The sequence below is a fragment of the Camellia sinensis genome, chromosome 5, assembly GCF_055761805.1.
Source record: "Camellia sinensis isolate YWXY chromosome 5, ASM5576180v1, whole genome shotgun sequence".
In the NCBI taxonomy this organism is placed as follows: Eukaryota; Viridiplantae; Streptophyta; class Magnoliopsida; order Ericales; family Theaceae; genus Camellia; species Camellia sinensis.
The window spans coordinates 39,584,882-39,599,770 of record NC_138965.1 but is presented as its reverse complement, the minus strand read 5'-3'; the positions used below and the strand labels follow the sequence as shown (position 1 = coordinate 39,599,770).

General features: G+C 35.0%; 1 protein-coding gene and 1 pseudogene across 8 annotated transcripts; both read right to left on the bottom strand.

The window, feature by feature from the left end:
- Positions 1-1,381: 1,381 nt before the first annotated feature.
- Positions 1,382-8,180, bottom strand: LOC114302573 (cyclin-A2-1). 8 transcript variants are annotated; one of them, XR_014329394.1, is made up of 9 exons: positions 7,796-8,161; positions 5,857-6,215; positions 5,007-5,160; positions 4,635-4,729; positions 3,771-4,535; positions 3,164-3,534; positions 2,832-2,919; positions 1,715-1,738; positions 1,382-1,616 (listed from the first exon to the last, which is right to left on the bottom strand). XR_014329394.1 is itself a non-coding variant. In XM_082868662.1 (7 exons), exons 2-5 carry the CDS (start codon positions 6,151-6,153, stop codon positions 2,833-2,835), a joined length of 591 nt encoding a protein of 196 aa, XP_082724788.1. In that variant the 5' UTR covers positions 6,154-6,215; positions 7,796-8,180; the 3' UTR covers positions 1,382-1,616; positions 1,715-1,738; position 2,832. The 8 variants fall into 8 exon arrangements, 5 of the variants coding, with proteins under 5 accessions (XP_082724788.1, XP_082724789.1, XP_082724792.1 ...); XR_014329395.1 differs by having other exon boundaries at positions 3,479-3,534; XR_014329396.1 differs by lacking the exons at positions 4,635-4,729; positions 5,007-5,160 and having other exon boundaries at positions 1,516-1,616; positions 3,164-3,330; positions 3,479-3,534; positions 3,771-3,820; positions 7,796-8,180.
- Positions 8,181-11,267: 3,087 nt separating this feature from the next.
- Positions 11,268-14,520, bottom strand: LOC145790569 (DExH-box ATP-dependent RNA helicase DExH12 pseudogene; annotated as a pseudogene).
- Positions 14,521-14,889: the final 369 nt, after the last annotated feature.

Genomic DNA, 14,889 nt, shown 5'->3' with positions numbered 1-14,889 from the left:
TAAAAAGCCTATGTTGTTTTTTATGGCTAAAATAGTCAGAAAAACCCCAAACTTAACTTCCCAAACAAAGTCTTAATGATATCTTAGTTCAAGCCAAAAAAATTGGTGAGGGACCAACAACACAAAATAGGAAAACTGACTAAAATCCGCAAGCTGGAAACAACAAAGTAGTCACCCCCGCCAGTCTGACTAAAAGGGGGTACAACTAAGCCAAAGGAAAAAAAAGCATAGATCAGAGTAACATCCAACACTACGAAAAAAACCAACCATCAAAATTAAAACTACTTGAATAGAACAACGCTTAATTTACTAGCAATCGTCAGTTCTAGTACATTTTTTCCCCCCAGAGAAAACATATAAAAACAAAAGGAATATTTATTAGGAAACCCTTCTTCAACTACTTGTATTTCAATTAATGCATAACATATTCTTATATTTCAATAAATCTTATTATTTGGACATTTGATTCATCAAATTCTAATTCTCATAGTTAAGATATTTTATGGACAATTTTATTCATACAAGTTTTTTTTTTTGAATGGTTAGCAACTTAGTGACATGAGCCTTCATATTTTACAATGTTAAATATTTGCATTAACGTGTGAATGTTCACATAACGGAACATTAACACTGTCAATGTGAATATTATTATTAGAGATAAATGGAACATAAGTATGTGAAAAGAGATTTATAAATAAGTATCCTTAAACAAAATGTAAACAAAAAACAAAAAATTAACTTCAATATTCGTTCACTCTGATTATATAAGTTATTTCTTTCCGTAAAACTATGCGATCGACAAATCAAGAAAACAAATCTAATAAATTCATTAACCAACTAGACTACCCCTAAGTTACAATAGTATGGGTTTTGAGTTATCTTTGTTCTATCACTGCAGGAAATTCAGCTTTTAGCGGCGTTTAAAAAACGCCGCTATAGGGGTCAAAAACGCCGTTAATTCTTTTTGTGACGCTTAGCACCAAACGTCGAAGCTGCGGCCGTCGCTATAACATTGGGGCGCTTTAAAAACGTCGTTAAATGGTTATAGGCGGCGTTTTAAAAAACGCCGCTAAATGTGATACATATCGTCAAACTGACGTCATGACTGTTTTTAGCGACGTTTTAAAAACGTCGTCATTGCTTTTTTTTGGATTTTAAAAATATAACCCTTGACTGTATAGTGGCATTTTCAAAAACGCCATTATATCTTTATTTTTTTAATTTATTTTTTTTAAATTGTGCTAATTCTATGTGGTTGAACCAAAAAATACCTGTAATAAAATTAAAAAATAGTACTAATATGAGTCAATAATTCTCGTTCCCATTCAAATGAACATTTGTCAAAAGATAAACCAATTATATGAAAAGCTGCCAAGTAGCAAATACAACATTAATTCACTTTCCCATTCAATTTAATATACAATTACCATTAACTACAAAATAACATATTCACAAAATCCACAAATTATGTTTTAACATTCGCCAAAAAATAACAGGAAAAACATTAAGACAAACCCCATGAATTTTGATTTAATTTAATGTCTTGTCCTTGATACTCAATTCACTGAACCCAGTTGATATAGCATAGAATCTGTAATCTTCACTGGTCTGGATTCCTGCATCAAAATATGGAAGCCAAATTAGGTAAAGTGCATAAATCAATAATGGTAGAAGTGTTACAGCTATAAAACATAAGATGTACATTACAACTCACCATCTGTTGAAGAAGGTTTTGTACCTGGAAGAACAATTTAAATAAATTAGTCATTTCTGAGGCTTTGAAATTGCAGAAAAAGTCAGAAAAAAAAATATTTTAACATGCTTCTATCAGATAGTAATAAGTTTATAATAATTGTGACTTCACAAATCAGAATCTGTAATCTTCACTGGTCTTAGATACCAAGTGACTAGTAAACAAAACAAACTTAAGCTTTACTCATTAGCTGTTGGTAGCAACAATTAGAAACCTCTTTGTAATAGTCTAAAATCTAAAAAGATCTAAAAATCAAAAAGAAACTAGTATTCCTCAATTATCAAACACATCTGTTAGTAGAAAAATATGTGGGAACATGGACACGTGTTTTCCAATTCATGGTCCAAACCATATGATTTGACAGAGCTTGTAAACAATCAATTTGAATCCTAATGTTTGAATCCAGAAAATTCATTATTCAGAGACCATCAAGTTGTGTTGATGAACCAAAAGATTCACAAACTTAACTCCTAAAAATTAGCTAGAACCATTTGCAATCTCTAGTTCCACAAAGCAGATTTTGACTCTACTAGTACTACTCTATTCCAAATACATGTCTAAACCAAATAAATAACTACTGATCACTCAATAGATTGACAAATATTTGCATCAAACCATAATAGTTGACACTTGCAATAACATAAATGGTGTTCGTCGAACTAGTCCAATTCTTAAGGACACTTGCAAGATAAATCAGGAATGATTTAATTTCAATTATCAGGATGATCTGAACTAGTTTTTATAGTGGCAAAGAAGTTAAAACAGAAAAGATCAAGTCATTCACATCTCAAATAGGAAGCTTCTGAAATTTAAGACACTAAACAACCATAGAAGATGGCAACTCTTGCAAGACAAACTTGCATGCTACTTCATTGCCATAAGAAAATTATAGGTTGTGATTCTGTCTGTCTACAATTGTAGATTTTGGCAGTAAATTGACAACCTTCCTTCACATACTGAGCAACAAAATGTTGCTGTAATTAAAACATGCCTTAAATATGCAGTTCGTATAACCAAAATGAAATAATAAATAATTTCCTTTAATCCACACATTCATATTCCTACATTATGGCATTACCTCACAAAACTCTGTCGAGGCCCTGATGACCTTCAAATTTTGAACTCAAAATTGCAAACCCCAAGGTTCCCAAATTCTTCACAGTTCCCTAAAATTAAATATCAAAAAACAGTCAGTCTATAGTGTGTGAAAGTGAGAGTGCGAGTGAGAGTGAAAGAATGAGGACTTGGCTCAATTCTTCTTAGGAAGATACAATTCAGTGAACCAACCAAAAAAAAAAAAAAAGACTTCAACCGTGTTTAGTTTTGCAATTGTTTAGAAACTGAAATAAAGTAATGAAAGGCAGTATAGATGAAAGCATGCAATAACAAAGACAGTGATGGCACCATTACCATTAGAAAGTTATGACAAACTTCTCGAGTTGTGGTTGTTGTGAGTTAATGGTTTCTAAGCAATTTTAACTTCTTTGCCACTATAAAAACTAGTTCTCCTCCACCACCATTCCACACTCCAAACAAATTGTCAACTTTAAATGGAATCTCACAGAAATGAAAAGCTGCTGCATAGTATAAGACTGGAAGGTTTAGAGTTCAGATTGTATACTACCTGGAACCAATTGGGGTTCTCTGGGCTTTGCTGAGCAGCAAGAACTTCAACAAAATTGCTAAGTACAGAAATCAGATCCTCAAGTTGTGATATTTCCTTACCTCCAAACTTTTTAATAATGGCATGCCGAGGAACTCCAGCTCTAAAAAGCATATATCTGAAATTGGTAAGTACACAACTATTTCCAATGAGAGATTGTAACAGAAAATTCAAGGTGATCTCTCTGCTCTAGATATCAAATGGTGACAACAGCCTCCCGTGTTGCCACAAATGACTTGTACTAAACACAGAAATTTAACCAATATATGCACAGCCAATGCAGTATGTAACAAGATTTGAATAAGAATAGAATTCAAGCATCAATCTAAATTCACATGATAAGGATAGACATACCCTGGTTCTGAAACATATACAAGGCCACAGTGGAAACGAAAATTTCTCGCCTGTCACCAAAAAAACAAGAGAAAACAAGTTAAGACATATTTACAACAATAAGCAGAGCAGGTTATCTTAACAGCAGATAAGCTACAACTAAAAAAACACTGGTATCCAACCGAAATTAAATAAAACATAATTATATTTTTTTTACATTAGAAATCCAGACTGACTGAGTACAAGTCGTGCTGCTATTCAAGTCGAAAATAAGCTTGGAGCTGACTAATGTGACAAGCACCGATTGTTCAAAGCTAAAGTAAGCACTGACAAATCCAATATACATTACACAATCCAAATCTGCTGCATTAGCTTTACATCAAGTATACATGTCACTTGAAATTCACAATATGTATATAAGTTGCAGTATACAGATTCTACAGTCCAATTTGATGAGATATGGTACCTTTTTTCTTTTTCTTTTTTAATTTTCCTCATTTTGGGTTGCCATTTTTCAAAAACAGTTGCTTATCAACATTGGTCCTACCAATAAATCCACATTTTACGACAGTAACTTCATGAATGTACACTTTCGAAGTTTCACTGGATGAAGTAGTTGGACCATGGAAGTTGGGCTCTTATCTCATTAAGGTTTCTGTTGAGGTTACGCAGCGCTTGAATGTGAGGCTCGTCCTCCTCTACTGGTATAATTTTAGCAAATGTTCCTTCTTCTAGATAGTCCACCACCCTATTGGCAGCTTCAAGTCCCGTGACAAACGATTTCTCCTGATAAAAAAGAACAGAAGTGCATATGCTTGTGAAAAAGCTATCAATCGAAATGTTTACAAGAGCAAAGTTTTGAAAGAAGAGTTCAAGGGTTTCTACCTGTGACCACGAACCATGTCGTGTTATTATCCAGTCCCCAGCCATGAATAAATTTGGAAATGATGTAGATCCACGCATCATATACTTGTACGAACCTTTAAAATAAATAAATAAACTGAGAAAGCAACATCAATAAAGAAGTATTTACTAGCATGGATAGTATATACACTACATTTTTTATTTTCCAGAAGAAGGTAAATCATGGTTGGCTCATCTAATTGCACAGATATTCCTGAGATAATGTACCTAAATAGTTTGGATTTTCACTTTATATGACCGGTGTTATTGTCTGAAACTCCTATACACAAGCATATTTTTGTCCAAACAAAATGGAAAAATCGAATAGAAATAACAAGGAATTAAGAGAGCTACCTGGGAAAAAATGAGTCAGGGATTTTGGAAATCTTCCAATTTCTTTATCGATCACCGCCACGTTCTCAAAGTCCTTGATGCACTTTGATAGGTAAGACATTGCTTTTGCAACCACATCCTCATCCTTCAGTGGCAACAACTCAGTAGCGTGAAACTGTACTAACAAAATATAATAAGAGAAACAAATATTACAACTAATTTACTTAAATATCCTGTTTGCTACAGAGAATAGTAGATGTCATACTCACCAAGTCAGCTTGCACGACTGTAATATTTTTTTTTTTTGTACTCAGTCAGTCTGGATTTCTAATTTACATACAAAAGCAATGATAAAGATAAAAATTCAGATAAGTGTAACACTTGTTAGCATACAAAAGCAACTTGAGGTTAAATCCTCAAATCTTGGGCCTTCAAGTTTAACAGAGGTCATGTAACGATTTTAGTAAAGAAAAATTAATAACATTTGTAGCAGAAAGTCCAAGCCATCCAGCAAATCTAACTATTAAATTCAAATATTTGAGTGGGAAAGTTCATGGTCACGATGAACTTTTGACTCTGTTCTAGTTATTGCTGTCAATGACCAGAAGTTCAATAACCAATTTAGTCTTCTCTATACTCAGAAATGCCGCTCAACTCAACTATCCCAATTTTTTGGTAATGCTTTTATATGCTTGGGCAATCAAAATATCTATCAACGATTCAACATTTCATTTTTTTTTGGCGCATTAAAGCAGCCATTTTTTACATCTGTTAATGAGGAACAAACATACTTTCTTATTTAATTTTCTTTCAATTTACAACAATTTCTTACATTAATTATATAAATTCAGCAAAAGGGTAGTGTACAAACCGGAATTTTAGCTGCAATGTGGCAGTTTTTATAGGAATTTTCACAGCAAACATTTGTGACATCCTTACGCACTGCCCTCCTCTTATGCTGAACAGGTGCAGCAGCAGAAGCACTGCTATTCATCTCATCTAAAGCTGCTCTTTTTGAACTTGTCCGTAAAACTTGCTTTTGACCTTGCTGCTTCAGTGCTTCTGAAGGTGGAATCCCTCCAAATGCATGACAAGCAGCAGCTCGAGCTCGTGTCATTCTAACAGTAGGCTCCCCAACATTAGCAATAGCAAGATTTTCTTCCTTCATGTTTACTGGCCTTAGAGAAGAGCAAGGCAAGGGTTTCTAAATTCAGATAAGACTCATGAAACCTGCAACAAAATGCATATCGGGACAAAGTGAAATAAAGGACAAGCTGCTGAAGTGAGAAGGGGCTCTAGAATAGGGAAGTCACAGGCTGCTAAAGAAATATCATAAGCGAGTAAAAGTACAAAATAAAGCATAACAACCTAGAGCATCTAATTTTCCAGATAATCAAAGTAATGTTTGTCTTTAAAGACATCAAAACAGATGCACAACCATGTACAACTGGTGTATAAAAAGCTACACACTGCTAGGGAGGTAAAGAAATGGTTCCAGAAAAGACTCTGAATCTAATAGAATGAAATAAAAGGTAAATATCTTAAATTCAAAAATCAAGAGTGAAATAAAGCCATTAGAATCCAGTGCTGGAAAATATTGTTTTCAGCTCCTGAAACTGCTAAACATTGTAATTTGATGATTCTAAATGAAAATGATGATCTCCAATCAGTGATTTGCATAAAACACTGATATTTTCTACTTTGGATCTCCAGGTGTGGTGGAGTTCCATCTAGCAGCTACCTACGTATCCACAAACCAAATGCAAAGACAGAGACTAAATTCAATATATTCAAATAATAGATGGAATGGCTTTTTAGCTTAAAAAAATAAAATACTTTGGAGCAAAACTTGCAATTATAGGAATCACTTCAAGTTCATTATAGGAATCACTTGACGAATACACCATTCAGCCACTTTTTTGACATTGTGGCATGTTTCTATCCCTTATTGCCTACCTAAGATTCTAAGAAGCATGAACACAGACAAGTGATATGACACGAGCATGCCAATACAACAATTTTCAAAAAATATAGGACATGACACATGAAGGACACACATAAAATATATAATTTTGTATATATTTATTATATGCTATATATATGAATATATCATTCAAAGATAATTAAAAAAAAAATGAGAGAGACGTGTCGAAGTAATCGTTGCACATGAAACATGACAATAACTTACCAACCAACCAGCAATCCCAGGAAGTTCTGTAACACGAGTGAAAATAGGTTTCACTGTCATCTGAAAATATGCTATATATATGAATATATCTTCTATTTTTCTTCATGAATGAAGTCTTAAAAGGGCTATGATGCAGCATCACAACTTGCTACAAATTTCTCATCATCAAACAAATCTATTAGTTGAAGACAAGCACTCTAATAAAACATCAAACGGCTGAAATAATCAAATTTAATAAACTATTAAGTGAAACCCTCACTTCAGTGAATTACAATCCGTTGTTTTAAACAAACATAGCTAGTTTTTGAACTTGGCCGAACTCATTTGATACATAATTCAACATATAATCCATATGAATATATAAAAGGTTACAGAGTTTCTTATTGAGATCTATTTAAAAAAAAAATTGTCAATCTATTCATATATATGTATGTATGTATTTTGTGTTCAATTTTAACATCTACAATACACATATAGATCTTCAATCGAAACCTACCATACTTGAATCGAATCAATAGATCTTCAATCTGATCTAAGAATGATAAAGTAGATGAAACCTAGCATATTTGAATCGAATGATTCCGTCAGTAAGAAAATAGAGATGAGACTGATCAACACTTACTATGAAGAAAGAGCTGCGAACGCGAACACGAACACGAACTAGAGAAGAGGCTTGAATCGATCTATGAATACTTGAATCGATCTGCAAATACGAAGGGGTTCAGCTACGGTTCTACAAATATGAAGGGTTGTCTCTGAAACAAAGGGGTTTGAAGCGAGAGAGAGTGAAATCAACGGTTTAGAGAGAGAGAGCAAGACTGAGAGTGAATAATACTTGAATCGATCTACCAATACATGAATCGATCTGCAAATACAAAGGGGTTCAGTTGCGGTTCTACAAATACGAAGGGGTTTGAAGAGAAGGAGAGAGAGAGAGGGAGAGAGAGAGTGAAATCAAGGTTTAGTCAGAAAGAGGGAGACGAGAGAGCGTGAACACGCTACTTGATATTCTCATATATTAAAAAAATAAAAAACAAAAAAACACATTCCAAGGCGTTTTTAAAACGACTTCAGAAATGAAAACGGTGTCGTATTATTAAATAAAAAATGCGACGTTTATAAAAACATCGTTAAATGTTAGAAATAGAGGCACTTTTTTAAACGTCGTTAAATAAACGCCGTTAAATCCCAGTATTCTTGTAGTGTATTATTCATTACATAAAGATAAAAACAAACCAAATAAATAAGAAGATGTGGTTTAAAGATAATAATAATGATAATATGGTTGAAAGATATTATTATTATTATTATTATTATTATTATTATTATTATGTGGTGTCATATTTTAAAGTTTGTATGATTGAAATGGATCTTGCTATTTAACTTTTAGTTTTGAGATTTTTTTTATGTTGTGTTTGATTGGGAAATTTGGGGAGAAATTTGAAAATAGAAAGGGAAAAAGTGTGTGAAACTAGGTGAAATATAGTTATATTTTATTCACATTTCACCTAACTTTTCTATTTCCCTTTTCAAATTCCTTCTCAAATCCTCCAACCAAACACAGCATTAGTGTTTGAATTGAGTGACCCTCTACCACTTTGGGTTATATTTTATGCTCAATGTACTATTTGATTTTTTTTTTTTTTTTTTTTTTTGTGAAAATAAAATATTTTGTTATTCCCATACTTTTAAAGTCCCATACGTTTTGTTAAAATACGGATCGAATATGAAATGGCTATGAGAAGGGTATTATTTAATTATTGTGGTCATTTTTATCAAAATATTTAAGTCGAGGAAATCATTTCCAAGTAGTAGTATGATGTATATGCCACATTGGTGGAGTCTCTCTTTGATATAATTAACTTATACTAATGATAATATACATGAGAAAACATTTATAGGGTCTCAATTTGATTGAATTCAAAGTTATATTAATGAGATATATATGAGAGAGATTCATGCGTTCATCTGGTTTATTAGAATGAAATGATCATTTCGTGAACCATTTTATAGAATAATTGTTTTTTTACAATAGTGAATAATAATTTCATTTCTTTAATGCAATTTGGAAGGGCACAAATTGAATTTTTACTCAGATTTAATTTTTCGCAATGAAAACAGATTGCCAAGATCCCCGGGAAGGCATCATTTGATAGATTGCAAACCTCAAGACTTAAAGCTTAGCAAGGACCATGGCGTAGAAGCCAGTCCATGAAATTTTGGACTTTTTCTTGGCTTCAATAACCAAGGTCTGATGAACAAATGCCATGCTTTGACCTCATCAGGGTAGAGAGTAATCGACATATCATTTCCATCTTCATTGAGCACAGTTAGAGATTCCATATTCCCCATATCTATCAAAATCTTTTCAAGATTTGAGCAACCAGAGATATTAAGTGTTTTCAAACATTTTTGTCATAAAGATACTTCTCGGAAGCTTCCTTAAAATTTTGTAATGTTTTACATTTAATAGAACAAGTCTCTCTAGGTGTCTGACAGATTCATGAATCTCAACCAACCTTTCACAATTTTTTAGTGTTAGTCTTTCAAAATTGGGGACCATTGAGAAGTTAGGAGTTTCGGCACTATGGGAATGACTACTAAAAAAGCCACTTCCCAAATGATCCTGAGTCTCATATGGGAAAGAAAATAAAAAAAAAAAAAAAAAACGTGGTGGCAGGTGGTGGAGGAGGATGAACGGATGCAGTGGCTGCTGAAATGTGACTGGAGCTTTTCGAAGGGTAGCCTTGGTTGCAGGTGGCGACGGTGGGTGGACCAAAGATGGCAGGAGCTGGAGGAGAGAGTAAAAACTTATTTTGAAAACAAATGAAAATATAGTTTTTTTTTTATTCCAAAAAATTGAAAATTTTAGAATGTTCCATTTTTTCTGAAAAATAAAAATAAATAAAAATAAATAAATAAATAAAAATGCTAAACTAGTTTTCGTTAACATTTGATTGGACTACACCACAAGGACTAATTGTTCTTTTTTGAACCCTTCACAAGAGGACACTTAGCATAGCACTAGCACAGATTAACAGATAAGAGGGGAGATTAGGATGACCAAGACCCACATAGCATGTATAGATTGGCACAGCATGTGCACAAATTAAGAGATAAAAAGGGAAGATTAGGATGGCCGGCTGAGACCCACACGTACAGATTGGTGGCTCTGATACAAGAAGTAACATCAAACAGGAACTCACCTTCATTGTGCTTTTTGGGGTGCTTAGTCCATATATTTTGATATTGAAAATCAGATTTTTGAGATTAACACCAAAATTGCAAAGTTGAATGCAAAACCAGACAGCATTTCAATGGAAGAAAGTCAGGAAGATAGCTAAAAAAATAGAACTACTGTATTAGGTACGCATACCACAAGCGTGCTTGTGCAGCATTTTATTAAAATTTCTGGAATGACAATAAAACATAGAAAGTTCCAATTTTCTTAGCAATTACAAAATATTCATGGATAACAATGGGATCAAGCTTTAAAGATAAAAGCTGACCCATACATTAATCCATACAACATAACAAACATAGATGAGCATTGTACCTTATTATCTAGGAAGAAAATTTGGTGGAAAGTTGTGTAATGGGTTTTCTCTCAATAGCTCTGATTCCTAGCCACACACACAAAAAAGAAAAAAGGAAACTGAGTATAATAAAAAAAAGACTTTTCAAGGTCACTGTTTACTTCTTAAGATCTTGACCATCTCTGTCTGAGCTGCAAAATAAAAGACTTTCCAACCTCACTGCTCACTTTATTTCTGTAAGAGATCGATAACTAATCAGCAACAAGGAATTAATATCAATAATGACAACATAATGATCTAGGAAATTGATTAAGAAGGGCCGCTGATAGGGGAAGGGGTTGAGAACATCAGCGTTCTTTATTACATATTTTCACAGCACTTCACAGTACTTAACACCATGATGTACTGAGCAAGTGTACTGTGCAGTGAGGCAAATTAAGTCTAGGAATGAAATTATTAAGCTCTGGAGTTCTCATTCAATATAATGCTTTGCTCAGGTAAGTTTGGGAAGCTTTAGGCTCTCCAACAAGAATTATCAGGCGTAGCATAATGGCAGAATGGCATTATGACTGTTCTCTCGTTATCTTCATGTTGTGGTAGTGGATCTTTGAGAACATTGACATGGCGTAGAGCAGAGGCGACAAAGAGATAAATGTGTAGTTGGTACATAAGTAGACAAAAACCAGTTGTGCAAAATGATTCAGTACATGAAAATTCAGGGCAAGATTAAGTTTTTTAAATGGAAATGTCTTAGGAACATACACCGGTGACTGAAATCTATGTAAAAGAAAGATTTGTGGGGTGCAGGTTTGTACAGTTTGTGGGGGCACTTTCTCCCCCTTTTGATTTTGACCTGAAGCTATTAGTAATGTTGATTTTTCCAGTGGCAGCAAATTTTGTGTTGATTTTTCCAGTGGTGGCAAATTTTGTGGGACATTCTTAAAGGTTAGATTGAATGATTCAGTTTCTGGAAGGCATGAAATGTTTGGATGTTCAGCCAGAATTGGTGAGAGATTGAATTGTTGCAAAAAGCAATGGCCAATAACATTGAATTTTTGTTGGAAACTAAGCATATAGGTTTGCGCAAACAGAAAATGCCAGCAGAGGGAATTCTCGGGTTTCGCAACCTCCTCCAGGCTCCACAGAACAAATTATTAAAATTAAAATTAGTATGGAGGGAGCGAAAGATGCTAAACATGGAAAAAGGGGCATTGGTGTTCTAGCAAGAAATGATAAAGGTGAGTTGCTATTTGTAGTTCACTATGGCCAGTTATAATTATTCCTTCCCCATAAGAATCATATTGAGGCCTCCCTGCACGCCCCAGCATCTGCATAACATCCAGAGGACTCAATTCAGTCCAAGCCCCCTTTTCAGGATTGTAAATCTGGGTACCTTTGATGATCACAGTGTGAGCAGGCAAATTGACACCCCAAGCTAGAGTTGCTGTGGAAACCAGAACTTGCATGTGTCCATCAGCAAATAGATCCTCAACCAGTTGGCGGTCAGCCCTAGCCATCCCTGCATGATGAATTGCAAAGCCATATGGTAATAGGTCTTTAAGATCATTGCTCTTTACCAGTTCTGTATGGCTATGCAGTATTTCACGGCTCACTATCCTCTTTCAAAAATCTGCCAAGATAGCAAGTGCAGCATCTCTAATTGAACGAGCAGTTTTTGCTGTTTCTTTCCTTGAGTGAACAAAAATAGGAACCTGATGCTTTCCTGCTATATCAATAACCTTTTCATAACAAACATCATTCATCAACTGGAATCCCTGCAGCGGCTTCTTTACTGTGATTCCAGTATCTTGTTGGGCAAGAGGGCAAGGTCTGTAACTATTGTCAAAATGAAAGAGTCCCTTTATTCAAATCAACTTGCAAAAACAATGCCACATCCTCATAGTTAGGCAGTGTAGCAGACAAGCCAACCAAATGAATATGCTCTTTTGTGGTTTCAAGTTGCCTAACAGTTCTTGCAACAATAGTTTCCAGAACAGGTCCTCTATTATCATGTAGAAGATGAATCTCATCGATGATAAGAAGTTTTACAAGCTGTGTATAGGTGCGATCTCCTGATTTGCAGGTTATGATATCCCACTTCTCCGGAGTTGTGACAATAATCTGGGTTTCTTCAATTTGTTGGCGAGTAAGAGTCTGGTCTCCACTAAGCTCCTTCACCTTGACATCATAATGCTGCAGGTGGTTAGACAGATTACCAACCACTTAAGCAACAAGTGCTTTCATTGGCCCCACGTAGACAATCTTGTGGTTGAAAGACCCGTCTTCATTCCTATGCAATGCAATTTGCTGATGTATGGTCAGCATTGCAGCATTTGTATTCCCTGCCCCAGTGGGAGCACATAGAAGAATATTCTAAGCTGTAAAAAGGGCTGTTTCATAAACTTTACTCTGAACCTTGTTCAACTGGTTCATCCCTTTGAAAGCTGGTTGTGCCCAGTCTGGCATGTCAGATATCTTTATAAGCTCTTCACCGGAAGCAAGTGGTTTTGGCTTTAAAGCTGGCACATGAACTTCTTCATATCCCTTCTTATGGTTCCTATAAGACCCCAGTGGAAGCTCGCACTTCTTGTTCACCATCAAAAGACCACCTTGGTGAAATGCAAGGTTTTCAAGATCAAGCAGCAGCCGCTGGCCCTTCAACCAACCACTGTCTGAATCCCTATCTGCAAGACCCCTTCGTTCCCGGTCCCCATCAACGCCACTCTCATCCTTCAATTGGCAAGCCTCCTCTCTTATGCTTTTCACCAAGTTCTTTTGCCTCTCTTTTGCAGTTGCCCTTGTGGCATGCAACTGCTCCAAAATTGCAGCCAATTCTGGCCCCGACCCCAACATTTCTTCTTCAATTTTCTTCCTCTTCTCCTCGTCTTCAGCTCTAGCCAGACAGGTACACCATACAATCTTCAGTCTATTCCGTAACAGATGCTTAATGAGGCTGAACTTACCAAATTGGAGATGCACCAACAACTTAGTTTCAACTTCACGATCATTACCTTCAGCTAGAATTTTAAGTACCTCTTCTGCAACCTTTTGGCTCTGCTGTGGATCAATCTGTTGCTCATATGCCTGAGAAATCTTCCTCTGAAGCCAATATGCATCAATATCTTGAACATTAAGGGTCATGCCCTCATTAGCATCCTGTGTGTCATCATCGTCAATCCCACAACCCATCTGCATTGCTCCAGAACCATGCCCTTCCATCACATCATCGTCATCTTCTTCATCCTCTTGCACCATATCAAGATCACTCTCTTCTTCTTCGTCTTCGTTCTCTTTAAACTCAACAGCAACACCCACATCATCATCGAGAGCATCATCGCCTCCATTAGCTGCTGCGGTGGAACCACCTGCATCACCCGCATCGCGGTAATCATTGATAAGCTTCCCGATGGAAACCAGCTGATCAAATATATGATTTGGTATAGGGTTCAACAGTTTCTCAATCTCCTTCTTCTTGTTGGGGTTTTTAACAGTCTCATTCTTGAGGACAGACAATATCTCATCGGCTGCACCACTAACTATATTCAGTGGCTGCCCAACCAACTGTTGTTGGATGACACCGAGCATGGCCTCATATGCTGCCCTAGTTTCCTTAGTCTTTGGCTGGTAAACCCCTTCATCAGTAGAAGTCAGGACGCTTTCTTCTTCTTGCAAGCGCCTTTTCTTGCTCTGCCTGGTAGGCATCGGCTCAGAAGTAAGCGGTTCCCGTTCCTTTTTCTTCTTTGATTTCTTGAGTTTCTCATCTAACTCAGGGGGTCTACCCCTGTAAGCACGATCACCAAAGGTTTTGGGGTCTATCATTAAAAAAACATATATATCATAATTTAATTTTTTAAGTCGTAATTCAAAAAATTATATTATAACTAAATACAATATAAAAATATATATTATGCCCAAATACCATATTATAACTAAATAAAAAAATAATTATATTGAAAAAAATTATATAATTAAAAATACATTTTATATACTTTTTTTAAATGAATGTATATTAGAATTTCTCATTAGACGTTAGGCCTCATTTGGAATAAGTTATTTTAGTTACTTTTTTTAATTTTTTAGCTATTTTAACCAAATTTAAAAGGTTGTATTTAAGATGATAGTTAGTTTTTTTGTTGTTAATTTGATAGTTATGAAAGAAAAAATGAAATGATTATAGTTT

Coding starts and splice junctions, on each gene's coding strand:
- LOC114302573 (XM_082868662.1), bottom strand. CDS start 6,153: ATGAAGGAAGAAAATCTTGCTATTGCTAATGTTGGGGAGCCTACTGTT. Junction 3,535..3,770: donor GTATATGTTTCAGAACCAGG/GTATGTCTATCC, acceptor TACCAATTTCAG/ATATATGCTTTTTAGAGCTG. Junction 2,920..3,377: donor AGAACCCCAATTGGTTCCAG/GTAGTATACAAT, acceptor ATTTAATTTTAG/GGAACTGTGAAGAATTTGGG.